Below are 23087 nucleotides of genomic sequence, written 5' to 3'. Positions count from 1 at the left end.
CCCTCCAGGGCAGTGTTGGCGGATCGGGTCCGCTGTTCAGTTGGGTAGGTGGATGTCATTGGGCCTTCTGGTGCGGCTGGGTTCCAGCACTAGGGATGATGGGCGAACCTGGCAGCTAGCGTGGTGGCGCAGGTCAGTCCCATATGGTGCCTCAGGCTGGGGGAGCTGCAGAGCGACCGTCAGTGGCTCATGTCCCGTTAGGGACGTCAATGGGCTACAGCGCCAGTGGGACACAGCGACAAACTTAGTAGTTGCCAGTGGGGAGCAGGTTGGAGGATAGGAGGTTGTGTGCCCTTCAGCGCAGGCACCATGGTTGTCTGCAGTGGGGTTGGGTGTCCCTCCGGTTTCAGTGGCACGCAGCTGCTCGTCTCACAATGGGTACGCCAGGTTGTTACCCCTAGAACTCATTGGCAGTTAGCTCTTGGGAGGTTAGTGGGGAGCTGCACCTCCAGTTACAGATCGGTAACATGCAGTGTAGATGGCCAGCACACCTCTTTCCGCCAGAACGATCTCTGCACCGCACACCCTGCAGGGGGGATGGGAGGCACCACTGCAGGTGCGCGGGCCTGGGACGGCCTCCCCTCACTGCTGCAGTTGCAGGGGGCCAGATCGTGATACAGGAGACGCTGATCTTGCCAGGATTTAATCCAGTGGAGCCCCTTCCCTTCAGCACACAGGATCCGTAGTTTAGGAATCAGGATATCAGTAAAGCCGCCATCTCAAGTGATTTCCTTCTGGTGTAGTGCGGAGCAGAAAGCTAGGCAGTCATTTTGCAGGCTCAACAGCGAACCCCTCATATCAAAAAAGTTAAATTGACGCAACAAATGGATTCCGACCCTCTTTAACACCCTCCACTTCAAGGCATGTTTTGGGGAAGCTGACAGTTTAGGTATTTTTTTAGTTTAGGGACAAAGACACAAATTCTCCTAAAGAAGTCGGGTCAACAGGACAAATAATCACCCAATTAATTTACAGTCTATAGCTTTCAGCACACACTGGGAATGAGCTTAGTTAATTTTGAATTTTAACAATCACCCTGTGGTGTTCTGCCAAGGGGAATTATTTAAATTAATATTTTTAGTTAATTAGGCTAAGGAGCTACCCAGTCTTGCCCACCCCACCTGCCCACTATACAGGGAAAGGATTTAAGGAAAGCAGACTCCCCAACCTTTTGGTTTCCCAGGGCTCAGTTCTACTTACATAGAAAGCCTCCGTTTAAAGTTCAGGAAAGCCAGCTGCATTTCAGGTCCCTCTTGGAGGATAGATCAGGGGTCTGGTCACTCCACTCTCAAGGATTGCCCTCAGCACTCCACCATAGGACCCAGCCAGCAATTAGGCCTTCCCAGAAACAGACATCTCCACCCAGCTGCAATCTCAGCAATCTCCTTTGGTGATTCCTTGCGGCTGTCGGATGATAAGTTTCAGCGGTCTCCCTTTCCTCATAGTGCATTCCACTTTATATAGCAGCAATAACACCATCAAGTTCACAGTCTTGGGGAGTAGCCTGCAAGAGGTCTTGCAAATAGGACTGGACAGTTACCCTCCTGTCTCCTTCCAACTTCAACCCATCTCTAAGGATTGGTTTAGTAGTCTGGAGAAGACATAAGGCAATTCACATTTGTAATAGTCATTTGTCCTCATGTCATATTTCTGGAAAAAACTAGTTATGTATCAACAACTTTGTGATTTACTAATAACTGACATAATACATATATTTTCCGATTCGGCTAATCAGGAGGAATTTAATAAAACAACAGCCAAGTCCACACCAGGTAGCATGGCTGTTTGGCAATTTCCCACTGTTTTTACAAAAATCATAATAGTTACGAATATGTAGTTTAGGACCCATATTACTAATTTTACCCTCCACAAGTATGCCAACTCTCACATTTGGAACATTTTCAGATCAGCCAGAAACCCATCTTAGATGGCCATTACAGTTCCCTGAGTCGCAGATGGATGAATTTTATATCACCAAAATCGCTTGGAAATTAGCTAAAAATGAAACATACATGTAATCAGTATGTCTTATGGCTTCTGAGAAAAAAGCCTATGTTATAATAGTCCTTTTAAATTAATAGTAAATCTTCATGTTGGGCAAATGGTATCTCTCCTGCCTCCAGGTCATTTGTCTCTCTGGGCCAGCCTGCAATCAGTTGGTTGCTACAGATTGCGAATGGGGGATGCATTTGCTACACAGAGATCCCCCACTGTAGATAATGGGCCGTGCCGGCCCTGTGATGTCACGAGGCCTGTATCTTATCTGAAAGGGGCCACCACTTAGATCTGAAAGGCATCTATTTCTTGTATTTCTTTCAAAGTTCAGATCCTCTTAATTGTAGCCCCTGTTTTCACACCTCTCATCTACATTCCAGGCATGCACCAGCCAGGGCCATTTGTCTCTGCACAGGTAGGCCATATTCTATTGCAGTTGTAAACAGCTGGGATGCAAGCCAGGCTTTCAGTGGTGGGAGGGGGAGTCATTTGTGAAGTTTGCCCATTGTCCCACCATTTGTCCTTGGCTGAAGGGAAGTCACATATTGAAATTTCTAACATCAGCCTTTATTCTTTGACATACAGTGTGTTTTACTGCTGTTTGTTTTTCTGCTGAAAAGTGGGTATGAATTGTCACAGTGTACCCCCTTCTGATGGGTGACAGTTTCACTGAAAATGATGCATTTATTTCTCAGCCTGCAATGTGATGTGCTTTTCCAATCTGCACTCGGATTACATTTTTGTTTTCGCTTACTCTGGATTTCCTTTACAGAAAGACACCCACATCATCTGCCTAAATAGGCCCAATTTTGTGTGCAGGTTTCTGAGTTCTGTCAAGTAATTTCCCATGGGCCCTTCAGTTCCATGGGTTGGGGCCTTTGATTACACCCCACAGGTCACTAGATCTAATGTGATAGGCAATCCGGTAATCACCTTTGTCTTTGTGTTGCTGGATCTTGGTTGTGGCTTTCAAAAGCCTATAACATTATAGTTTGGTAAGACATGTCCATGTGCCACTGGGCTCCATTTTCTGTATTCAGTCTCTCTAACATTAGCATCCTGGGGATTCGGCAAAGCCAATCAGGTTGCTCAGAACGAGGAGGGCTTTAGCCCTAAGTGCAAAGAGAGTGTAGGCCTTTTGCCTTTAATGGAAAGTGGTGTGGAATGATTGCCTCTTGCAATATGACCTCAGAGAATTGATATTTAGTTTAGTTTGTTTATTTGTATAGCTCCACCAAACCCTGGGGTAACTGGACACATTAAACTTATAGAACCTACGTTGCAGCAGGTTGTACATGCAGTGAAAAGCAATATGGCAGTAATAAATACAGTAAAAAGCATGTGGGACCAGGTCAAAGGATAGCACAAATGTTACAAGATGGACCAAGTTACAGAATGGTCCAAGTCTATGGATAACACAAATGTTGCAAAATGACAAAATTTAGTGAGGGCAGATATCAAACTATGTGTGTCTAGTTGTTGAAGTGGTACTTGTCCAGGATTAGTATTGCTAGATCGTGAACAGAACCTTCACCTTGTCTCTGAACGACCAAAACAATGAGTCAGCTCTAACGTCCATGGGGAGTGTGTTCCACGTTTGCACGATGTAATGTATGAAGATGCCTAAAGTCCTTCCACTGTTTCCTACACAACAATGTCCTCCAACATCGCATTTCAGAGTAAAGGGAGAAGTACGACCTTTTGATTTCGAAATGCCCGAATGGGATCATTTGGTCTCAAATGGGTGCCGGAAGACGCAGTTGGGTTGGAAACAGGGGACGTCTTTCTTCTAGACAACATCCTTGATGATTTCACAATCTATTTTTCTGCAACTCTCTCTAAGATCATCAGCAGGCACAAAGAGGTAACACTCAAAGCTTTATCACAAAGGTTTCAACCATTGGGCAGAACACATGGATAAACAAAGGGGAGTGTGAGGAGAAGCGGCAAAGTGGAAGATTTCCTATGATCTTACTGTTCAATGCTCCATGCATTGTCTAACCCAGGAAGAAGCCAAGTGATGCTCCCCTTCCGCTCTTCCGCTCTTCCATGAGGCAAGGACACTAGAGTGATCACCTTGTCACACAAGTACCTTTCTTAGCATGAAGGCTCTCATTGCAGGCTGATGTCGGACAGCTGATTGCATACAGTCTTGCGGGACAGCTTTGTAAGGTATCATGAATTCATGTTATGTTCCATGATATGGGTTTCTCCTCATTAATATAAAACTATGGACTACTTCTCAGACTAATTATAAATGATCTATTTTGATCATTTATGCTCATAGGATTCCCAAGTTGCTTGTCACCCATCAAAACAAACCACATAACTGCTCTTCATAATGTTTTGCATTTTCGTGGAGTTGCAGAAATGCTTTCCTGACTAAGAATCTATTTGTTTTGCAACAAAAGAAGAAACCATCCTTAGCTGTTATTGAGGTTCTTCTTTTCCAATGTGTTTACAGCAAAATGGTCAGGAAAACGCAGTCTACACATTCACATGTTTCATGCCCTTACATGGCACTTCTTCAGGAATGTTTACAAATATTTTAAAGAGTTTGAGACAAGGAAAAGATGTGCAAGCAGAGATCAAACACAGAAGGTTACCTAGGGCTCTGATGATAGCCTATAGCGCCTGTGGTTCAGTGTGTTGCCCTGTAGGATTGCAAGGATTGTGGGTAGTATAGAGGTAATTCAGAAGAACATTAAAATAGAAACAACACACTAGAGATTGTAGTCAATTACGAAGATACAACAATTCAACCACACATAGTCAATGAAATGTCAGTAAATGTTACATTGATGTGGAATTAAGGGACATCTCACAAAGAATACAAATCACGGTCTCTCAAGTATAATTCAATTCTTAGCTTGTTTGCCGTGCAACAACAGAAAACAGAAAACGAATCCAATGATTTGTAGTTCAGAGGGAAACTAATTTCTTTTATGGGAAGAACCTCTAATCTTTAGTTCCGAAATTGGCTCAATTTCTCAAGTGCTAAAAAACAAATCAATTTAGCAGTTCTCCGTTGCGAATTGCTTTTTTCCCATTAAGTACAGAACCCGGGGAGAAGCATTCATGCTAATGTGGCCGGTACTTGCAAGAGGTTGCTTTACTAGTGAGAGACATTTACATTACTTCTATTAAAGCCAATGTTCCCTATTCTAAGTAACTCTTGACGAAACCACTCTGCAGCGATCACGGAGCATCAGTTCTGGTTAGATAACCAACAAGGAGATACACAATGATGCTTACTGGGCCACATTGTCTTATTTATGGTAAGAAAAAGGGGGAATGGAATTTACACCTCAAAGTAAAAAGAAAAGAGACAGTTGGAGCAAAGTGTTCTAATCATAGCACGCAATGAACCCCGAGGTGCATGATCATACTCATAATGAAATGTACTCGGGGTTCAATGATACGTGTAGGTCTGGGTGACTCTTCCGACCAACCTTTACTCTCTACCGACTATTCTACACTCTAAAAGATGATGGGCAGATGTTATTTTGCCCATTTACTGACTTTTCTGAAATTCAAATGGTTCTTAGAGACAATTTACATTCATCAGTAGAGTAAATCTCTCTCACAGGAAGGTTGGATATTGTGACTGTGCATAGAAGTAGTGATATTGTGGGAAGAGGGGGGGTCTGATACCCGCACAACCATGGATCAGGGTTATAGGACGCCTTTGTTCTCAAGAGATCCTAAGACCCACTGGTATAAAGTACAATAGCCCAGGTACCGACCAAGTGACCTGTAAGCTTTTTACATTTTTTGATAAAAGAAATTGATGTTAGTTTAATATTCCCAGCTAGAGGTGTTTCCATATGCATGCGATTTCTTAGTGGGCAAAAACAAGCGGCTGGATTTACTTACACAGCAGGGGATCTGGCCGTAGGCATGCTACGATTGGTGTCAAAATCACAAATTATGAAAAGCATGTTGTATGAAACATTATCCATCACAAATAAACAGGCAAGGACACTGATGAATAAACATTAAAAAAACAATTTATTTCCTTTCTCTAAGTATAAACAAAGCACTCTTTTACAAATGTGTTAATTTGGTTTAAGAGAATACCCGATATTTACAAACATATAGTACATGGTGTTTACCATAACCCCCAGCCCTCTGTCTTCCGTACCCAAATTGTAAAACGAACGAGAAAAGGCACCAAGCTAGAGATAAAAATCGAAAATAAAAATCCAAAATGTTGAGACAGAAAAAAAAATAAAGATTAATTTGACATTAGAAACCAAATCAACTTTCCAACAGAACCAACCATAAATCAAATAAAAACAACAACTTTGGTTGATTGTGGGTCGATTAGTTACATTTTTGCAATATTAAAGTTTATTAAATAGTTTACATTGTTCTAAAAAGTGTGCACTTTTCTTACACATGTTTTGATTTTACAAGTCTTTAAAAAAAGTTTCGCCCTTCAAACGTATGTACAGAATTGTGTTCTTTTGCGATCGTCGCTATCAGAGATGGCTGATTTTCCCTGTCCATGCACACAGTGCATGGACTAAAGTAACAGTGTGTTGACAATGCTGCTCATACACTAATTACAATGAAAACCTAACATTTACATCTCTCAATGATTGCTCCAAAAATAGTTGCCCTTACTCTGGCGCCAACACAAACTTAGGAGCTGCGAGCAAATGTACATAACATGTTACAAAGACTTCAAAAAGCATGAAAAGGGTGATAAAAATACATGTAGCGAGAGAGAACATGCCACCGCATTTCTGCAAACCGAACATCCTGCCCGTACCCAGAGGCATTGCTAGGGGGGGCTTAGGGGCTACAGCCCCAGGTCTTTTGGTTGTAGCTCTGGATAGAAGCTCAGGGGCTACGACCAAAAGGCTAGCTTGCCCCGAGTCGCAACAGGCCCCACATTAGCATAGCCCCGGATATTTTCCAGTCCTAGCAACACCCTTGCGCCGTACCTATGTTTGCATAAGCAATATAGCAGTAACGTTAATTATACCGTATTTGCTTGTACATTTAATGTTTTCCGAAGGGATCCAGTAGAGTTGGAGAGTCCGTCCACCACCCTTAATTTGATGAACCATTGTCTAGAAGCGTAAACCATTTCATGTTAAGATTGTGCATGTGGTATATAAGGGCTTAGAAGGTGAACAACTTGCAGCCACATTTACTAAGGGGCATCTCTGACCCCGAACAGTCAATTGATTGCAGGATAGAACATAGAGCAACAATTTCCAACAAGGTGTTGACAGTGTCTTTAGATCTGCCCATGGGCCTACTGGTCATTTGCGCCAATACTAGTGCAGAAATTGGATAAAGGATTTGCGCACCAGACTTAGCACCGTGTTTTGCAGGGTCACGAATGCCGGTTGGAACTGGCAAGCATGCTGTGTGAGCCTATTCATTGCTCTACCTTTTGTCAAGCGTGCAGTTCTATGGTCAAGTTATACAGTACACCACTGGTTTACATTTCGATTGGATGCTTCAGACTCCATACCTTACCGATCTAGAACAATACTATACAAAGCGTATGATATGCATGCATATCAGAACCACCTAGGGAGCGGGCGGGCCAAAACAGAACAGACAGGGGTTTGCAGTAAAGTGCAATTCATTAAGAGTCATCATAGCAGAGTAGACCAAGTAAAATCGGTCCCATGTATTAATATCCCCGCAAAAATATTGCCATACAAAAATATCACCATATTTTTGCGCCGATATTGAGGCATGGACCCTGCGGGGGACACCCTCGCAACCCCCGCTAACACAAATGATCCCCCCCCAAAATATCGGCTATGGCATTTCAGACGACCATATATACGGCGTTATTTTTGGTGGGGCTAATATTACCTGATACCATAAAATCTGATCTGGGAACGGTCAGGAATGTATTTTCATTAATGAGGAATGGCGATAGCCCTTCGAGGCAGTCTCCAAGAGGACGGAAAGTCTATATCATGCTATGATAGGAGGCAAAGTGTGAGAGTGAATTCCTTGCTATAAAAGGACATCCAGTGAAGATGGAGTGGTTAATTTCCATTAAAACAAGACATAAGACCAGACAAATATGATCAAATAAAGTAATTAAAGTTTTACAGGTTAAATCAATGTTTTGGTCCTATTTTCTGTGCCACTTACTGCCATTGTCATAGGACTCACTGGTTGATGTCCATCGGACCCCCGGCTAATTACATGAAAAATCGTTTATCGGTATGACTGGGGAGAATTAGACATCAGACTGGTCCGGAACTCTATATTATGTCTGGCTAGAAAAAGCTTGCTCCTGCCAGACCTCTGGAGTAACATGTACAGTGGCCATTGTGTCAATCAGCTGCAATATGATGCAAAACAGTGCATCCTCACCGAAGCATTATCGTTATGGCGGCCATCTTCGAATACCTAAAGATTCTGCCGTTTAGTTGCATGTGTGTCAGGTCCTGTTTACACATTTCTTTTTTAAGGTAGTGGTCTGTTGTGTAATGAAACCTTTTCTTTGAAGTATCTGTGGCACTGGGAACAAGCACAATATTTCCTATTATAGTGCCTGTTGAAAAATAAATGAGTCCAAAAAAAACCCTACAAATCTGAGAACAAAAGTATGGTCAGTATTTAGGCCGTTTCCGAAAACTAAAATGAGGCCGCTAAGAAAATTCAGTAAACGGGCACTAAGCATTGGTTCTCAAGGAGTTAGAAAATAACCACATTCAAGTGACAGGTTAAAGGATTGGAAGAAGTCTCAGCAGTTAACCTGAAAAGAAATAACAAGAAATCATGCAACTGAGCGCCCTGAACTAAATTGCCTCTAGGTGCTTTGGTTCGGCAACAGTAAGGACAAGGCCCAATTAAATTTGAAGATTTTGGACTAAAAGTCAACTGCTTTAACAGGAAAGTGCGTAGGCATAAGATTCCATTACAGTCAATTAGCCTTCTCAAGAGACCTCCTTAAAAGCGGCTGATTGGGAGAGACTGCTCTAAGGTGTGAAATTCATGCACATTAAGAGGGGAGGAAGATGTCTGGATAAAGTCATGTTAAGAGTAGTAGAGGAGGTGTCTTTTCCTTTCTTAGTACCAGATAGTTTGGCCCATGTATGCATTTTGTCATGGAGCAAAATCCATGGTCTGGGTCCCTGAACTCTATTTCATAGCTGAGGTACTTAGTTGGTATTATGTCTGGGTGAGTCAGGCAACATCCCAGTTTTAAGTAAATAAAATGTCTTACCTAGGAGGCATCCACAAATCGCCTACTTCAAGGCTCATGGTGATGTACAAAGCTCCTAGGAATTTGGGGGGATGCACAAATATTAACACCCAATTAGTGGTACAAAATCTCCTTGAACAATAATGGCACAAATGATATCAAAATAGTAAAGTCCCCAAATCGCTTCAGCAGTTTAGGGTTCCAAACAGATATACACACAAGGGGGTCAAGCAAAATAGGCACTGATAAGGAACCAGGCAAATAAGGAATGGGTGCTTAATTGGACCAGGTTGCGATGGAGAAACATGAACAACCGGAGAATTCTGGAAAGTATGCATTTTGATCAGATGATGCAAGGCGTGATTGGCTTATGGGATAATGGGTACTTTACTCAACAGAACAATGTTGACTTTGAATAGCAGAGATCTGGGGCAGAGGAATTTACATATCAGCCAGGTCTGATAAGGGCCTGACTGTGCCCAAGCCTTAGCCACCATTCAAGCACATCAGCCTGTTAGCACCCATGGACATTCCTGGGCTGGCCTGAGATTCTGTAGGACTAGGGCAGTCATTCACATGTCCAGTAGGGGTAGCATGGGCCCGAGTCCTCAAGTGGAATCTGCCATCCATCCCAAGTATAGACAAAGCAACGGGACCAAGGTTCCAGTTCACCGCAACTCATCACTGCCCAGCTTCTCTGGATATCGTGTGCCAGATAACGAAAACTAATTCTAGTTTTCCTTCTACTATGCTTCATCTATAATTTTTCTATAAATACTTTGCTCTTTGTGAGTAATCTATGCACATCCTAGTGGTTTGTCCTGGATGTTGAATTCACTGGAAGCTGTCCTGATATTTCTTGGCGAGGGCTTAGGGCAGTTACCAACCATGCCAGCCGCTAAACTCTGGGGTTAATGCTATTAAAAGCCTATCATTCAGGGGTGCTAATTGTTTTTTTTTTTTTAAATGGCAATCTGGCTTTGCACGACTGAATCCTCACCAATAACTATGCTGGCTAGGGCTGATGGGATTTGTAGGCCAAAACATCCAATCCAGCAACTAGGCACACTTTCTTGAGAGACGTCACTAGGCAGAAGGTCTAGTCTAATGGGAAGGAATTACATTTCCATTCAAGATATTATAGGTTTTGTGACACACTTCATACTGCCTTCGTTTCTGAACCGCATATTCACAGTGCTTCGAAGCAGAACATTGGGCGTCCCAATGGAGAAAAGTAGTATACCTTTATGAATGGTTCTCGGTCATGTTAATGATGTAATTAGTCACAGGCATTTGCAGGTTCCAAGAGACATTTTTCACCAAAGGGATGCAGAGAAGTATAAGCTCCTTACTAGCACCACAATGACGTAGAATGGAGCGAGTCTTCATTCTTAGTAGCGAGGGCCGGCATGCGCCACTATCCAGTATGCACAAGGGAGAGTGGTAGTGGTGTTGGTAAACAGCTTTTTGTGGTTCATTGATGGTTTCCCCAAAAAACTTTCTCCAAAGGCCCAGTCTCTCCATTCTTTCCATGGCTCCTTCGCTGTGTAGCTCACTGCTCAATTTCTGGCATATTTCTTTCTAGCACCACTATGCTCCCATGTCGTCGAAAAGGTTCCCCCCTTTCACCATCGCCCTACCACACCCCAATGCCTTCCTCCTCCTTACTGAGGATGAGCCCATCATCTCTCCGCTGCCTAAACGCAGCTTCTTTCCCAGAATCGTGTTCGGCACCCCATCACCCATCCATACTTACCTCCTCCACGTTTTTTTCCTCAAGCAATGGCTCACAGCAACACCTTGCCCCATCCCCCATGTGAACACTGTAAATGCAGCCTCCGGCTTCTCACTAGCCGACTTCTGCGGCACGCCACGGAGTACACACGGTAGCGTCACTTCAGCAAAAACGTCATCCTGCAGTACCTGCCCACTAAATGAAATTCAGCAGAATAAGTCTGAACGGTTCCATGTGTTAAAATCGTGGCACAAATGGCCGTGGACACAAATTATTGCAGCAAAAAGGCTGTGGTTTTGCCACCGCAATCCATGTAAAGGATGCAGCGGACAACACCGCAACCCCTGGACCTATTATACCATTTAAGGGGAGCAGGGGACACCCCTGCAACCCCTGCTTCCCTTAAATGGTGTAATGGGGTACCGCTTTAATGAATCAAACAACGGCATTTCTGTTGCGATTTTTTGTACAGGCGACATTTTTGCCGCCATTTTATCACTGCATACCATCTGAATAGCTTTTTCTTCTTCTGCATAGGGTCCTGAACAGACACCAGTGCTGTTAATCCTGTTTCAAGCCGCCTCCATCCTTGATATGACGGATATAGAGGAACGGGCAGATCAGCGATTCAACCGGCTCAAAACAAAAGCTTCTGCAAAAGATCCCCTCCATGTCCCAAGATCCCAACCTGTCTGGAAATCTCTCCCACCTCATCTTTAAAGAAACACCCGCCACATCTGCAGGTGACTAAACACACACCTGTTCACTCAGGTGGCTGGGATTGTGGGGATTGTCAGCGCACCAATGATCTGAAGCAGCAGTGACATGGAGAAGGAGCTTAAAAAGGAAATCTTGGCCTTGGTATAGAAAAAGAAAAGATCAGTGTTGGCGAAAAAGGAAAACCATGATAAATGGTTATATGAATTAAAAGATACCCCATCATGAGAGGGACAAGGGAGAGAGAGTAGAAGAGAGCGAGAATATGAGACATCTTAAGCTCTAATGCGTTCATAAAACATGCCTCAACTCTAGGAGCGGGTCTCATGAAAATGGTACTGCATACAGACCTACTTCTGAAATGAAGACAAGGGGAATCTACACATTGTGCCGGGGTTCAGGTTTGTGTCTAGAACTTGATTTCCGAGTCTCATGTTTAGCTTCATGGTCATGACGCCCAAAAGTTATAGAATTAACGAAACATTCTTTCAGATTCTCTCTTTGATGGCCATTGACAGTCAATAACTTCAGATGCCGTTCAACAACGCGTGACTACATACTGGGTCTATGTACAATCCACTTCAGTTAAGACAGGAAAGAGCTGAACACAACCCGAGACAACTGAAATGAAAACCTTCCTCTTCTATTCAAGAGGTTTCATGAACCGCTGAGTGCCTTTAGGGTGTATAGATACAACCTTGTTTTGCCACAAGCTGCCTATATTCATTCTTAATTTGGTGGCTGAGGAGTGGAGGTAAACCCTGTTCCCATCCTGCAACGTCTCAAGGACCCATTGGCAAAAGTATTATTTTGTCCTGGCACTCTGCCCCCATTGCCGTTTACCGGGTGGGAGGTGAAAAGGGGCACGCACAAGTGAAAAATTGGTAAAAAAAAAAAATAAAAAAAAGAAGAGTAACTCAAAGCTTCAATTGAGACTCACACAGGCCCTCCCTTATAGATGGAGGTTTATCTATATGGCGCTCGCTCTTGAAGGCCCCAGCCTAGCAAACCTGTGGGTATCTGGTCATTGCATCGAATGGCAAACCGTTGAATGCCATACCATAGAAAAAAATGCATAAAAAAACATTGAATGCATTTTTTAAAATGGTAAAGGGTTTAGTTTAATTATAATGGGTTTTAAAGGTTAAAAAAGGGGGTTTGGGGGAAGACCCCCCATTAAAATAAATGTTTAAAAAAAATGCATTCGATGCTTTTTTTCAGATGCATTTTTGTCTATGGTATGGCATTCAACGGTTTGACATTCGATGCAATGGCTAGGAACCAAACTGTGTAATGCGGCCTGACCTGGCAACAATGATGGAGCAGGGATGTACGGGTAGTCAGCCTCTCAAGGGGGTGGGGGGAGCGTTCATGAGCACTACACAATTACCTTGACACAAAATCTCTGCAGTCGAACCTGATGTGCAACTACTAGACAACTTGATACCACGGTACACTGTATCACTCCATTATTCGCGCAGCAGGACGGCGCGTACATATCTCCTCTGCCGGCTTAGAAAAAATGCTCTAACGACAATCCCTCTAAATAGCCTGCGTTTCATGGCGAAAAGGCACATTTATTTAATGATGTAAACGCACATTTCATGGTACAATAAAAGGCCTCATTTCAGCGCTGGGACCCATTCGGAGCTGCCATACTAAAAACCCCATCCTTGTTATAGGCGGCCATTGTAGCCGCATTTATGGAGCGCTTCCTTGTTAGGCATGTTCATTATAAATGCACTTGGCGAAAAATGATCTGAAGCAGCTGACTGTATTTCAATTCTCTTTATTGAATATAAAATATTAGGGCGCATAGTCATAAAAAATCCAGCGTGATAACCTTGTGAAAAAGAAGTGCACTTCATATGAGGAAGAATATGTCTAATGAACAGAAAAGGTACGGTCCTTCTAGGCGTGCCCTGGCAGAAGGATGCTGAGGCCATTGGGGGAGGGGGGGCTTGGGTGATTGGAAGAGGCACAGCCCTCTACTCTTCTGGAGGCAACGATCCCAGGTCTTAGAAGTATTCTATTTCTGGTGGATGCGGGAGGTTGCAATGCATGCAGCAAAGTCCCACCGTTGGGCATGGGCGCAGCCACAAGCATCGGGGCCTGAGCGATTGGGGTGAAGGTGGGGGGCCAACTGGTTTGATAAGCAATCAATAGCGGTTGTTTTCAACTGTGTACCTGCACATATAAAGTGCAGACTAGGGGTAGAAAAGGCAGACACCACCCCAAAATCAAAGTAATCCGGTAGGAGATAGACTAAATGTGGGGGATTTTGGAAAAACAATAGGTCCTTGGGCAGAAAGACTATATGTATGTTGTTATCAACCTTTTCCACATACTCTAGGACACACAAAACAAAATGATTTCAACACAATCAATTATGCAAAACAAGGTTTACCAGATGCGTTCATTAGCTAATTCCTAATTGCTTCGTAATAGGCAAAATACATTGGCATCAACTTTGTCTTTCAGTAATCCCCATCAATTGGGGTTCGGCTCATTGATGCGACAAATGGGAATGTCCAGTCAGACTTCCAGAAAAGAAACATAAATGCAACACATGTTCACTGTAATTAATTTATGTTAATAGTTCTCATATACAATTACGGTGGCTATCCCTAAAACCTGATCAGCGTTTATATGTCAAGGTAATTGACCAGTCCAGATTTAATAACATTTGCATGAATACAGGATTGAGAGGAAATTGATCTGATAGAAGTTTCATATCATAGCAGTTCTGGATTGTTGTCCTACAGGTGATCGTCATCAAGGGCACATTTGAACGGAGTGTTGGCAATAGTATGAGATGATGTAACTAATCACAGCAAAGTACTGAGAGCCCAGCCTCAACACACACGTGTGGAGGTCATGGCAAAGGGGAAACCATCAGGGCCAAAACAGAAGACCCTTAACATCAATTGTGGATTGAATAGTTAAGTAGGACGCATTGAGGACCTGCCTTTATGCTGTCCTGTACATGTTCAAATGGTAGACGATAGCAATGTTCGGCAAGGTTTTATCTCAAAGTGTTAAAGGACTAGTTTATCGTCGTGATCTGAAATAATTTTAATTCCTTGTACACCATCCCCTGGTACTGGGGTGATGATTACCATTGCTTGATGAGGTCAGACAGAGAATGAAAAAGGGGCCTGCTAGTGGACAAGTCCTTCACAGGGGCTCCATGCCGTCTTGTTTCGATTTGGTCTTGCCATTGCTTCGATATCCAATATGGAATTACATAGGTTGATCAAGACAAAATGGAAAAAAAAGAGTGAGTGATCCCCTGTAAGGCTTGACAGAGCAGGTGACAAAATAGTAGAATACGTCATTTATCCCATAGATTGCTGTGGCTTCATCTCTTGAGCCAGGTGAATGATTTTATTATCACCGCCAGGCAGTCATCAGAAATGCAGTGCATTCCCAGGTGCTATTGAACAAGTGGAGTTTCAACTCTTTTCTGGAACTGAAAACTAGTTAAGTGCATTAACAAAAGACGACCGCAACAAAGACACCCAAACACAAACCATTCCCCAGTGTCCACATATGACAATTTCTATAACAAACACATAAATTAACAGTAGGATGTGGGATATCGAGAAGATCTGCAGTGTCAGACGCCATCGAGTATTATCCTCTGAGTTCAACTCCATCTGGGAGCCATTCAACGTTTTAATCTTTTTCACACGAGGGAACGGCGGCTTTTCAGGGACCGGAGGAGCTCCCCACGAATGAGGTCCAAGCTACACCTATTATCACATTCCGTACTTTTTTTTAAACTAACCTCTATTACACTAGTAAAAATCCATATTGTTCTTGTATTTAAATGTAGCTTTAGTCTCTCTTACTGTAAAAGAGTCATTGTGAATTTTTTATGATCATTACCAATTTGCATTCAATTTTTCATGAAAAATACAAAAAGCTATGGATGAAGATGCTAAAGTCAGTGTGTTTTAACAAAGAGGGATATGTTAGGATACACATCCTTTCCATCATTTGTATGTAGTTCTGTGGCATTTGATCCTGAGGAAGGGATGTCCATGTTAAACAACCTTTACACAGCTATGGCTGATATAATAGCATTAGCCACTTGTAATTAACCATCTTGAAAAAACATTGAACTACTTCGCCCCCGTAATCATCCCTGAAAACGGAGACTCCGAATTCCAAGGAAACCTTTCCCACTGGCTAAACCTTACGGTATCAGACGGAGTCATCAGAAAAGAGCTAGCGGTCTGTGGGAATCTTTAAAATATAGACACAAATCATCTACTCACAGAGAGTCAAACGTACAAAAAAATAAATACTCTCATCCCTGTCAAGTATGTACAGAATGTATCTTCTGTCCAGAAGTAGGTTAATAAATAGTCTAAAAAAGATGGATTTTTTTACTTACTTATATTGCTGGATAGCCACAAAGTATGCTCAGTATATTTACAAAACCTTCTATAAATATAATATTTAAAATGCTGCCTAGGGGTCGTCGACACAGCTGTTATGTACAAATAGTTAGTTGCTCATCAGTAGCATCTCGGTGCCTATGTGCATGTCGCGCAACAAGTAAAAAAAGTTGTATAAATGATTATACATAGAAACTCTCACATCCTTTGGATGTTTTTTCGGTCCGTATTTAACTTTGTTGCTATCCGCCTGCAACATGAGTAACAAAAAAATCCATTGGGCTCTACAAGTGAAGAGAGTCTGTGCAATGCATATCATTTCTCGATCCGTGGTGCCCGAGCGGCTTCTTGGTCTCTACGGCATCCCGTCGTCTTCTAGGCTCAACGCCACACGCTGAAATAAGGAAAAACAGCAAAGATTAATTTTGTACAAAAAAAAGGACTATTTTTGAATTTTGTATTGTTTATATAGTTCAATCAAACATTTACACATAGTATAAAAAAATAGAACAAGAAGAAAAAAATAAGCAATGGGACTATTATATAAAATGTGTGACGAAGAATTCTGAAATACGGCAGATTCATTCGTTTACTTTTTTCCTATCATGTTTACACATCTAGAAGCAGTTTTGAAGTGCTGCAGAACTCCCGGATGGGGCAAAGGGAAAGGGAAGACCATGGTCTGTCTTCTTTGAAAATATCCAAATAAATACATCTTCTAAACGTCATACAGTTGAGCTCAAGTCAGTTGGAGCGGGCGTCAGAGGAAAGAGTCTTGGGGATGGAGAGATCCACCCCAAAACGTGCCTATCTCAGTTGACAGGAGTCAGGATGCTATCAAGGAAATCCTTTGGCGACCATGGAGAACAATTTTGGTTTCATCACTCTTGACAAACCTGACAATGCATGGCAAAATAGCCTGCTCTTGCACTAGATGTAAGACGCAGCATGATAGTGGAGCTTGCCTACATAAATGACCGACACCGCATGTCACAAACTAGTAGAGAAGGCACGAGGTGCAGTTTGGTAAGTGAGCACAGCAGTTTAGGCAGACATATAGGAATGGATGGCTCTTGGTGATGAAACAATTCATCTTATGAGCATGTGCAGGCAGTTCTGGCAGGGTGCAAAGGAATGGTGGGGTACTCTTGCTGTCAATCTTTCCAAAGTCCAACTTGTTGGAATATTCTTGAGAAATCGACAGTGCCTGGGCCTGTTTTTTCACCTTACAAATGCCTATACATTCAAGCTCGGTCTTTCTCTCCCTTTCACCGTCAACCTCCAGCCTCTCGCTATACACCCACCCCACCTTTTCATCAGTTCTCCCTAAAAGCAGGCATTAGTATGCCAGCCAAGGCCCTGTAACTGTTCTGGCAGTGTTGGGAGGATGGACGTGGGCAAGATGACGGATGGCAAAGTGCTATTGCTGTCAGTACTTTCAACTGACATTTTAAGTATTTCAAGTCCCAACATTGTCATAAACAAACTACCAAGAACACATTAGCTTCAGTGCTGGCTACAGCATATGTTGTGGAAGTGCACTGTCCTTTCTTGCTTAAGGCATGGTCAACAGAAAAAGCAGTCTTCCAACTGAGAACTGCAGATTACTGATAAGCCATGGATGCAAAAGAGAAACCTATTGAGATCCAACCCAAAGTAAGACCGGAGAAGACTGTGGACTTTCATAACTTATTGGGATAAAAAGGAAACTAGAAGCTTATGCGGCCAAAGATCAACCAAAGATTCCAGGACTGAATCTGGAAAATGCTGCCTGTGACGGCAAGAGAAAAGACCTACATACTGGGACGCAGACTGTGGCGAGGCTCATCTTCTTAATTCAAAGGTTGTAGCCTCGCATGTCAGTTTCTAAGCAAGAAAAGAAGCCACTTCCTCTTAGGCAGCAGCAGATCAGAGTACCAAATCTCACATGTGCTAAATGTATGCATTCCATATATGTAGGGTGCTTATACAGTGTGAACGTAGGTAGGAAGCAACAGATTGCTTTACCATAGTCGAGTAAACAAGAGGTGACCGGAGGACCTTTGTGTCAGGTGGGGAGAGTACAGAGCCCCCTGCAGAAGTGATGGTGCCGCATGGATAAGAGTGGGGTAGGGTGGTGTCAGCCTGTCTCTGAGTTTTTGTCTTTGAGCATTTTTGGTTCTGTGTTTATTAAATTAGAAAATAACCACCTTATTCCTTTTTTCCCCAATTGCCACCTTTTCCATTTTCCTAGCAATTTTGTTCCTGTGCCTGTGGGGTTAAGTTACTTTAAGGTGACCGCCATTGAATATGCAGCAAGGAAAATGTTCGCTAAAAAAAGCACAGAAAAAAAGTCACCAGAAAGGCACAACTTTATCAGTTACACAAAACTACCCCTGTGACTTGAATTTTGTAGTTGCTGAAATAATGTACACGGAGTTTACTGTAACTGGAATATTAGACCATGAAAGGGTTAAGACACATAGCTGATTATGGAGGGCCATCATAAGAATGGGCGATCTGATAATCAAGTTCGTTGGAACAGGATCGATATGAACTTGCAGGTACCAAATGTATGTCCACAATGAACAGAAACTCCTCATTATGGTATCAGTGACCTCCCAGCCACAAAACAAAGTGCAATGGCCTTACAGAATAAGAAACACCAGCCCACAGCCACGCCAGATTTAGAGAGAAGCAAGAAACGATCACTGATTGGTCAATAAACTAAAAGTGCATCTAAAAAACCAAAAACTCATCCGGTCTCACTCCTTGCCTCAATGGGACTCAAGTCTTTTGAAGTCTCTTAAAAACGTTGGAATAGATGGAAGCTAATGTGTCTATGCTCACACTCCCACTAGAGTCTTTTTCGGCCTCATTACCAGGTCGGAGGTAACCCACCGGTGCCACCAGCATGTTGCTGCCGACCCCGAAACACCGTTTCCGGTGCCCGACTTCCCAGTGCCACCGGGACATACAAATCCCAGCAGCGCGGAAGTCAGGCATCGGATTTGGTAACTCCCCATTCCCGTGGAGTCCCACAGTGTAAGCCTGCAGGCCTAAATGAGAGACTGACTCAGGCATTCCTCTTTGGGAGTCTTCAGCCGTTCTGGTGCACGTGCCTGCAGGGGCTCCTTTTATTAGATTGGGCCAAAGGGCAATACACATGGGAGGGACACATCATATTAAAAGGGCAACCCATGTGGGAGGGTCCCAACACAACACTCCTCCTTTTTCATAACAAACAAACAAATGTTGCTGATTTTATCTCCTCCCCCCATTACACAACAACAATACTTATCACTTGGGAATTATGGGGTAGATAGATAGTAGGATATGCCAGGGACACATAGATAGCTACTCAGATAGTTACAGACATAACATATGCTGACACACTATAAACATACCCAGCGCCAGCGGGTGACAGTCGTGGTTGGTGAACCACCGGTGTAATGGTGGCAGTTCTACCACATTTTCCAAGAACCTTTATTAACCTGGGGTACGGAACTGCAACCACTGAATGATGTCATTGTTAGCTGCTGGCACCATATAGAGCACAACTATAAACTGCGGGATCACAGCTTCAAATAACTGTTCTTTATTGAGACCACTTCAGGCATGTGGCTAATATGCAGGTGCCCAGCATCAAACCACATGTTTACTGAGTCCTCTTTAAGAAATTGCAGGCCTGCAGGAGACCAGTTCACTTTCATCAGTGTCCGTTCAGGATAGTCACTTCCACGGGTCATGGGCAGACCATCCACGGGCCGGTAAGGCCACAGCAGGGGCCACATTGGACTAGTTCCTTCATGTTGGGGTATGCAGCGAGACACAGGTAGCAGGGCATCCAAGCTGCGCCACGTTCAGGTTCAGTCCCTTTTGATGTCGGGGCAGCGCAGCAAGCCGCGGTTAGAGGGGCATCTGGGCTGCGCCACATGATGTTCACAGGGCACGGAGTGATAAGATATTACTCACTCCCCTTTCTTGGCCATGCTCCCCCTGTCAGGAGTGTCACTTTGCTACATTGGCACAGGAGGGCGCACAAGCACTCACGCAGAGCTGCAACCCTTACCTTACCGGTTGCACCGCTTCTTGGTGGTGGGTGTTAGGGCTGCATGACGCTGATTGGCCAGATATAAGTGACAGGGTGTCAGGGCCACTTTCAGGGCAGGAGAGGTGACACAAATGGCAGGGGGTTGGGGCCATCTGCTGCTCTCTTCCCTTTTCCCCTCCCCCCAGTGACTGTGGCAGGATGTCTGGGCCACTTCTTCTCCTCCTCCAGGCAGGAGCCACTGCTACCAATGGGGCAGTTGGTGTCCCAGTGCAAGGGCTCGCACCCAGGGCCACATTGGGTTGGCTGTTGGATGGTGGGCCCGGGAAGGCGACACTAGTAGCAGGGTGTTAGTTCAGTTCTTTCTGGCAGGCTTGTGTCAGTTGTTTCCCAGTACTCAACGGGCAGAGTTCTTATATTTCAGTGCCACCGTTCCATTGAATGGCATGGCTTGTTGGTGCAGGCAGCAAGACACCTGGTATTGGGTTGGCCCGGATTACGATTTCTGGCATGTTGAGCAGCATTTTCCTGGTTTGATACTCCATGGACAGAAGTGTCTGTTATCCCACCGCCAGGCCCAGAATCTGCAGGGGGCCATTTCCTTCTTGCTCTGACATGGGACGCATCAAACTTCACCACTGTGCGGCCCAGGATCTGCAGGGGGTCATCATGTTTCCTTGTGCCGGCACGGCACGTTGCAATTTCCATCACTGCCTGCAGGGCCCGGGTTTATATTACTTTCATTGCTGGACTTCTTCTCGCATGCTCGGAAGTGCAGCTGCTGGGCACTTCACCGCTGATGGGCCTAGAAGCTTGAGAGGACCGTCTGCATTTATTTTTCTTGCTCCGGCAAGCAGCATCCGACTCATGTCACCACCCGGCCTGGGGTCACTTTCTGTGTGGCAGGCCTTTTTATTCTCAACTCCGATACCGGAGTATCATGCCTTTCACCGCTGGCTGACCTGGGTTACTGCTGTAGGGGTTGCCGGATCATCAGAGTGCTGCCCGAAGTATCCATAAGTGCATACATTATTCACACCACCGGGGCCCGGGATCTTGCAGTCTCTGCTGCGACAGGGAGCTTTGTCTATTTCAGCGCTGGAGGCCCGGGCGCTCTCTTTGCCGGCTGATACGTTTCTTTCTTTTTTCTCTTCTGCTCCGCCTCGGAGCGCATCTTATTAGTTTCACCGGCGGCAGCCTGGCATTCCTGCAGCTGGGGACGCCGACACCTCGTAGTCATGGTAAGCGCGGGCAGCCTCTTTACTTTGTTTTGACTGACAGCGCCAACATGGTGCGCTACTTTTTTTTTTCCCTCGTTCCAGAACCGACAATACATTGTTCACTGGCAGAGCCTGGCGATCTTCAGAGGGCCACTTGTCCGTTCCTGTCCTGGGCCGGCAGTCACTTTCACCAAGCCACCTTGCCAGGCTGCTCCTGTTGATTTCAAGTTTCCTTTTCTTCTTCCTTTCCGACCTTGTAAACCACTGCTGTGAACATCTGCTGTCTGAACTTGCAGCACGCTGTGCTGAAACACCAAACCGCTCACAGCAGCCAGTTGCCCCAGGATCACAAGGCATAGCTCTCAACTCACACGCTTTTGGCGGGTGTCACCCGCCTTGTAAAGGGCTGACTCGCCCGCCAAGCCTCCTGCATACCCTTTCATTCCAATGGACGTCTCACCCGCCAAAAACAAAATCGGGTGATTCCACCCGCCTTTGCAAAACAAATGGTGAGGGTGGTGCACTTCTTTCAGCCACGCAACTCTGTCCTCCTGATTGATAGGAGCACTTATTATTCACCTTTGTGAGCTCCATTCCGGAGCGCACACACGGCAGGCACTCGGCTTTCCCTCTCCTGGGCTGGAGATCTTCACCTTTATTTGTTTCGCCCGGCGGCGGAGACCGCACTACCCAGGCTCCCCATGTCAAGATCTTCACCTTACTGCTGCTGCACGGGCCGCCTCTCTTCCCTCTGGCAGGAGGTATCTACACTGAGGTCGGCCTCTTCATTTCTCGCCTCGGGCAGGAGATTGCCCACATTACCCTGGTGGCGGGCACTACGCCGCATTTCCTCATCCTCACTATTTTAATTTACTTGAAAACTCTGTCTCGGAGCGGACATTAATTACCGGCAGTTGGCCCTGGGAACTTCACTCAGCAGGGGGCTCTCCTTTCCAACTCCAATGCCGGAGCACACTTTCACTGTCAACGTCTGCACCGGACGGGTTCAGGCTGCGGGTTGGGGGCTGAGCCAGCCACTCAGCATCCCTTTTCCTTCTTTTCCTGTCGCTCCGACGTGTAGCCCTTCATTTCTTTCACCACAGGGCGGCCCAGGATCTTTCCATGGGGCTCTAGCGGTGCGGTAGCCTGCAGGCTTCCTCTGCAAGTTGCGGCCACCGGGTCTGGGCTGCGCATTCACGGCAGGAGCCGCCTCTCCTCTTCACGCATCAGCATTCCACCAATCCAGGCCGTGGCCATTGCTGCCTTCTTCTCTTACGCCGCCCCGGATCTTAGTGAAGACTTAGGCGGGGCGGGCTGGGCACTCACCACCTTACTCTTTTGTAGCTCTGGCAGGCACTTTCCCCCTCCGGCGGGGGAAACCAAATAACTGGGCGGGGGATGCCACAGGGGGCTGCATGTTTACCTTCACGCCGGCCACACGAGCACCCTCTTCACGGAGGGCCGCCTCCCGGGGCAGGACATTGCCGCCCCGGGACGGGTGCTGGGGCATCCACTCTCTCATCTCCAGGGGGGTGGGACGCATTGTGGGGAACTCTGGGCTCATTTCACTTCGGTGCCACTGCTCTCTATTCCTCTTCCAAAAATAAGAGACAGACTCAGGCCCTCCTCTATGGGATTCTGTAGCCGTTCTGGTGCACGTGTCTGCAGGGGCTCCTTTTATTAGCTTGGCCCTTTACACAGTCAGGGCCCATCTCAAAAGGGCAACAGACATGGGGGGGTCACATCCCATTAAAAGGGCAACAAACGTGGGTGGGTCCCAAAAGAACAAGCC

The 23087-nt window shown here is 45.0% G+C and overlaps 1 protein-coding gene across 1 annotated transcript in view; it reads right to left on the bottom strand.

Annotated features, from left to right (window-relative positions):
* Window positions 1-5987: 5987 nt before the first annotated feature.
* The window catches only part of LRP8 (LDL receptor related protein 8), a 1426130-nt gene continuing 1409030 nt past the window's right edge, over window positions 5988-23087 (bottom strand). Inside the window, exon 19 of the mRNA XM_069642168.1 lies at window positions 5988-16439. Coding sequence (XP_069498269.1) covers window positions 16401-16439 — 39 coding nt within the window. The 3' untranslated portion in view covers window positions 5988-16400. The remainder of the gene's footprint in view (window positions 16440-23087) is intronic.

This window comes from Ambystoma mexicanum, chromosome 1q (genome assembly GCF_040938575.1).
Source record: "Ambystoma mexicanum isolate Mex_15411 chromosome 1q, UKY_AmexF1_1, whole genome shotgun sequence".
Lineage (NCBI taxonomy): Eukaryota > Metazoa > Chordata > Amphibia > Caudata > Ambystomatidae > Ambystoma > Ambystoma mexicanum.
Note: the sequence above shows the minus strand (reverse complement) of the source record. Positions and strands in the feature narration are given on the sequence as shown.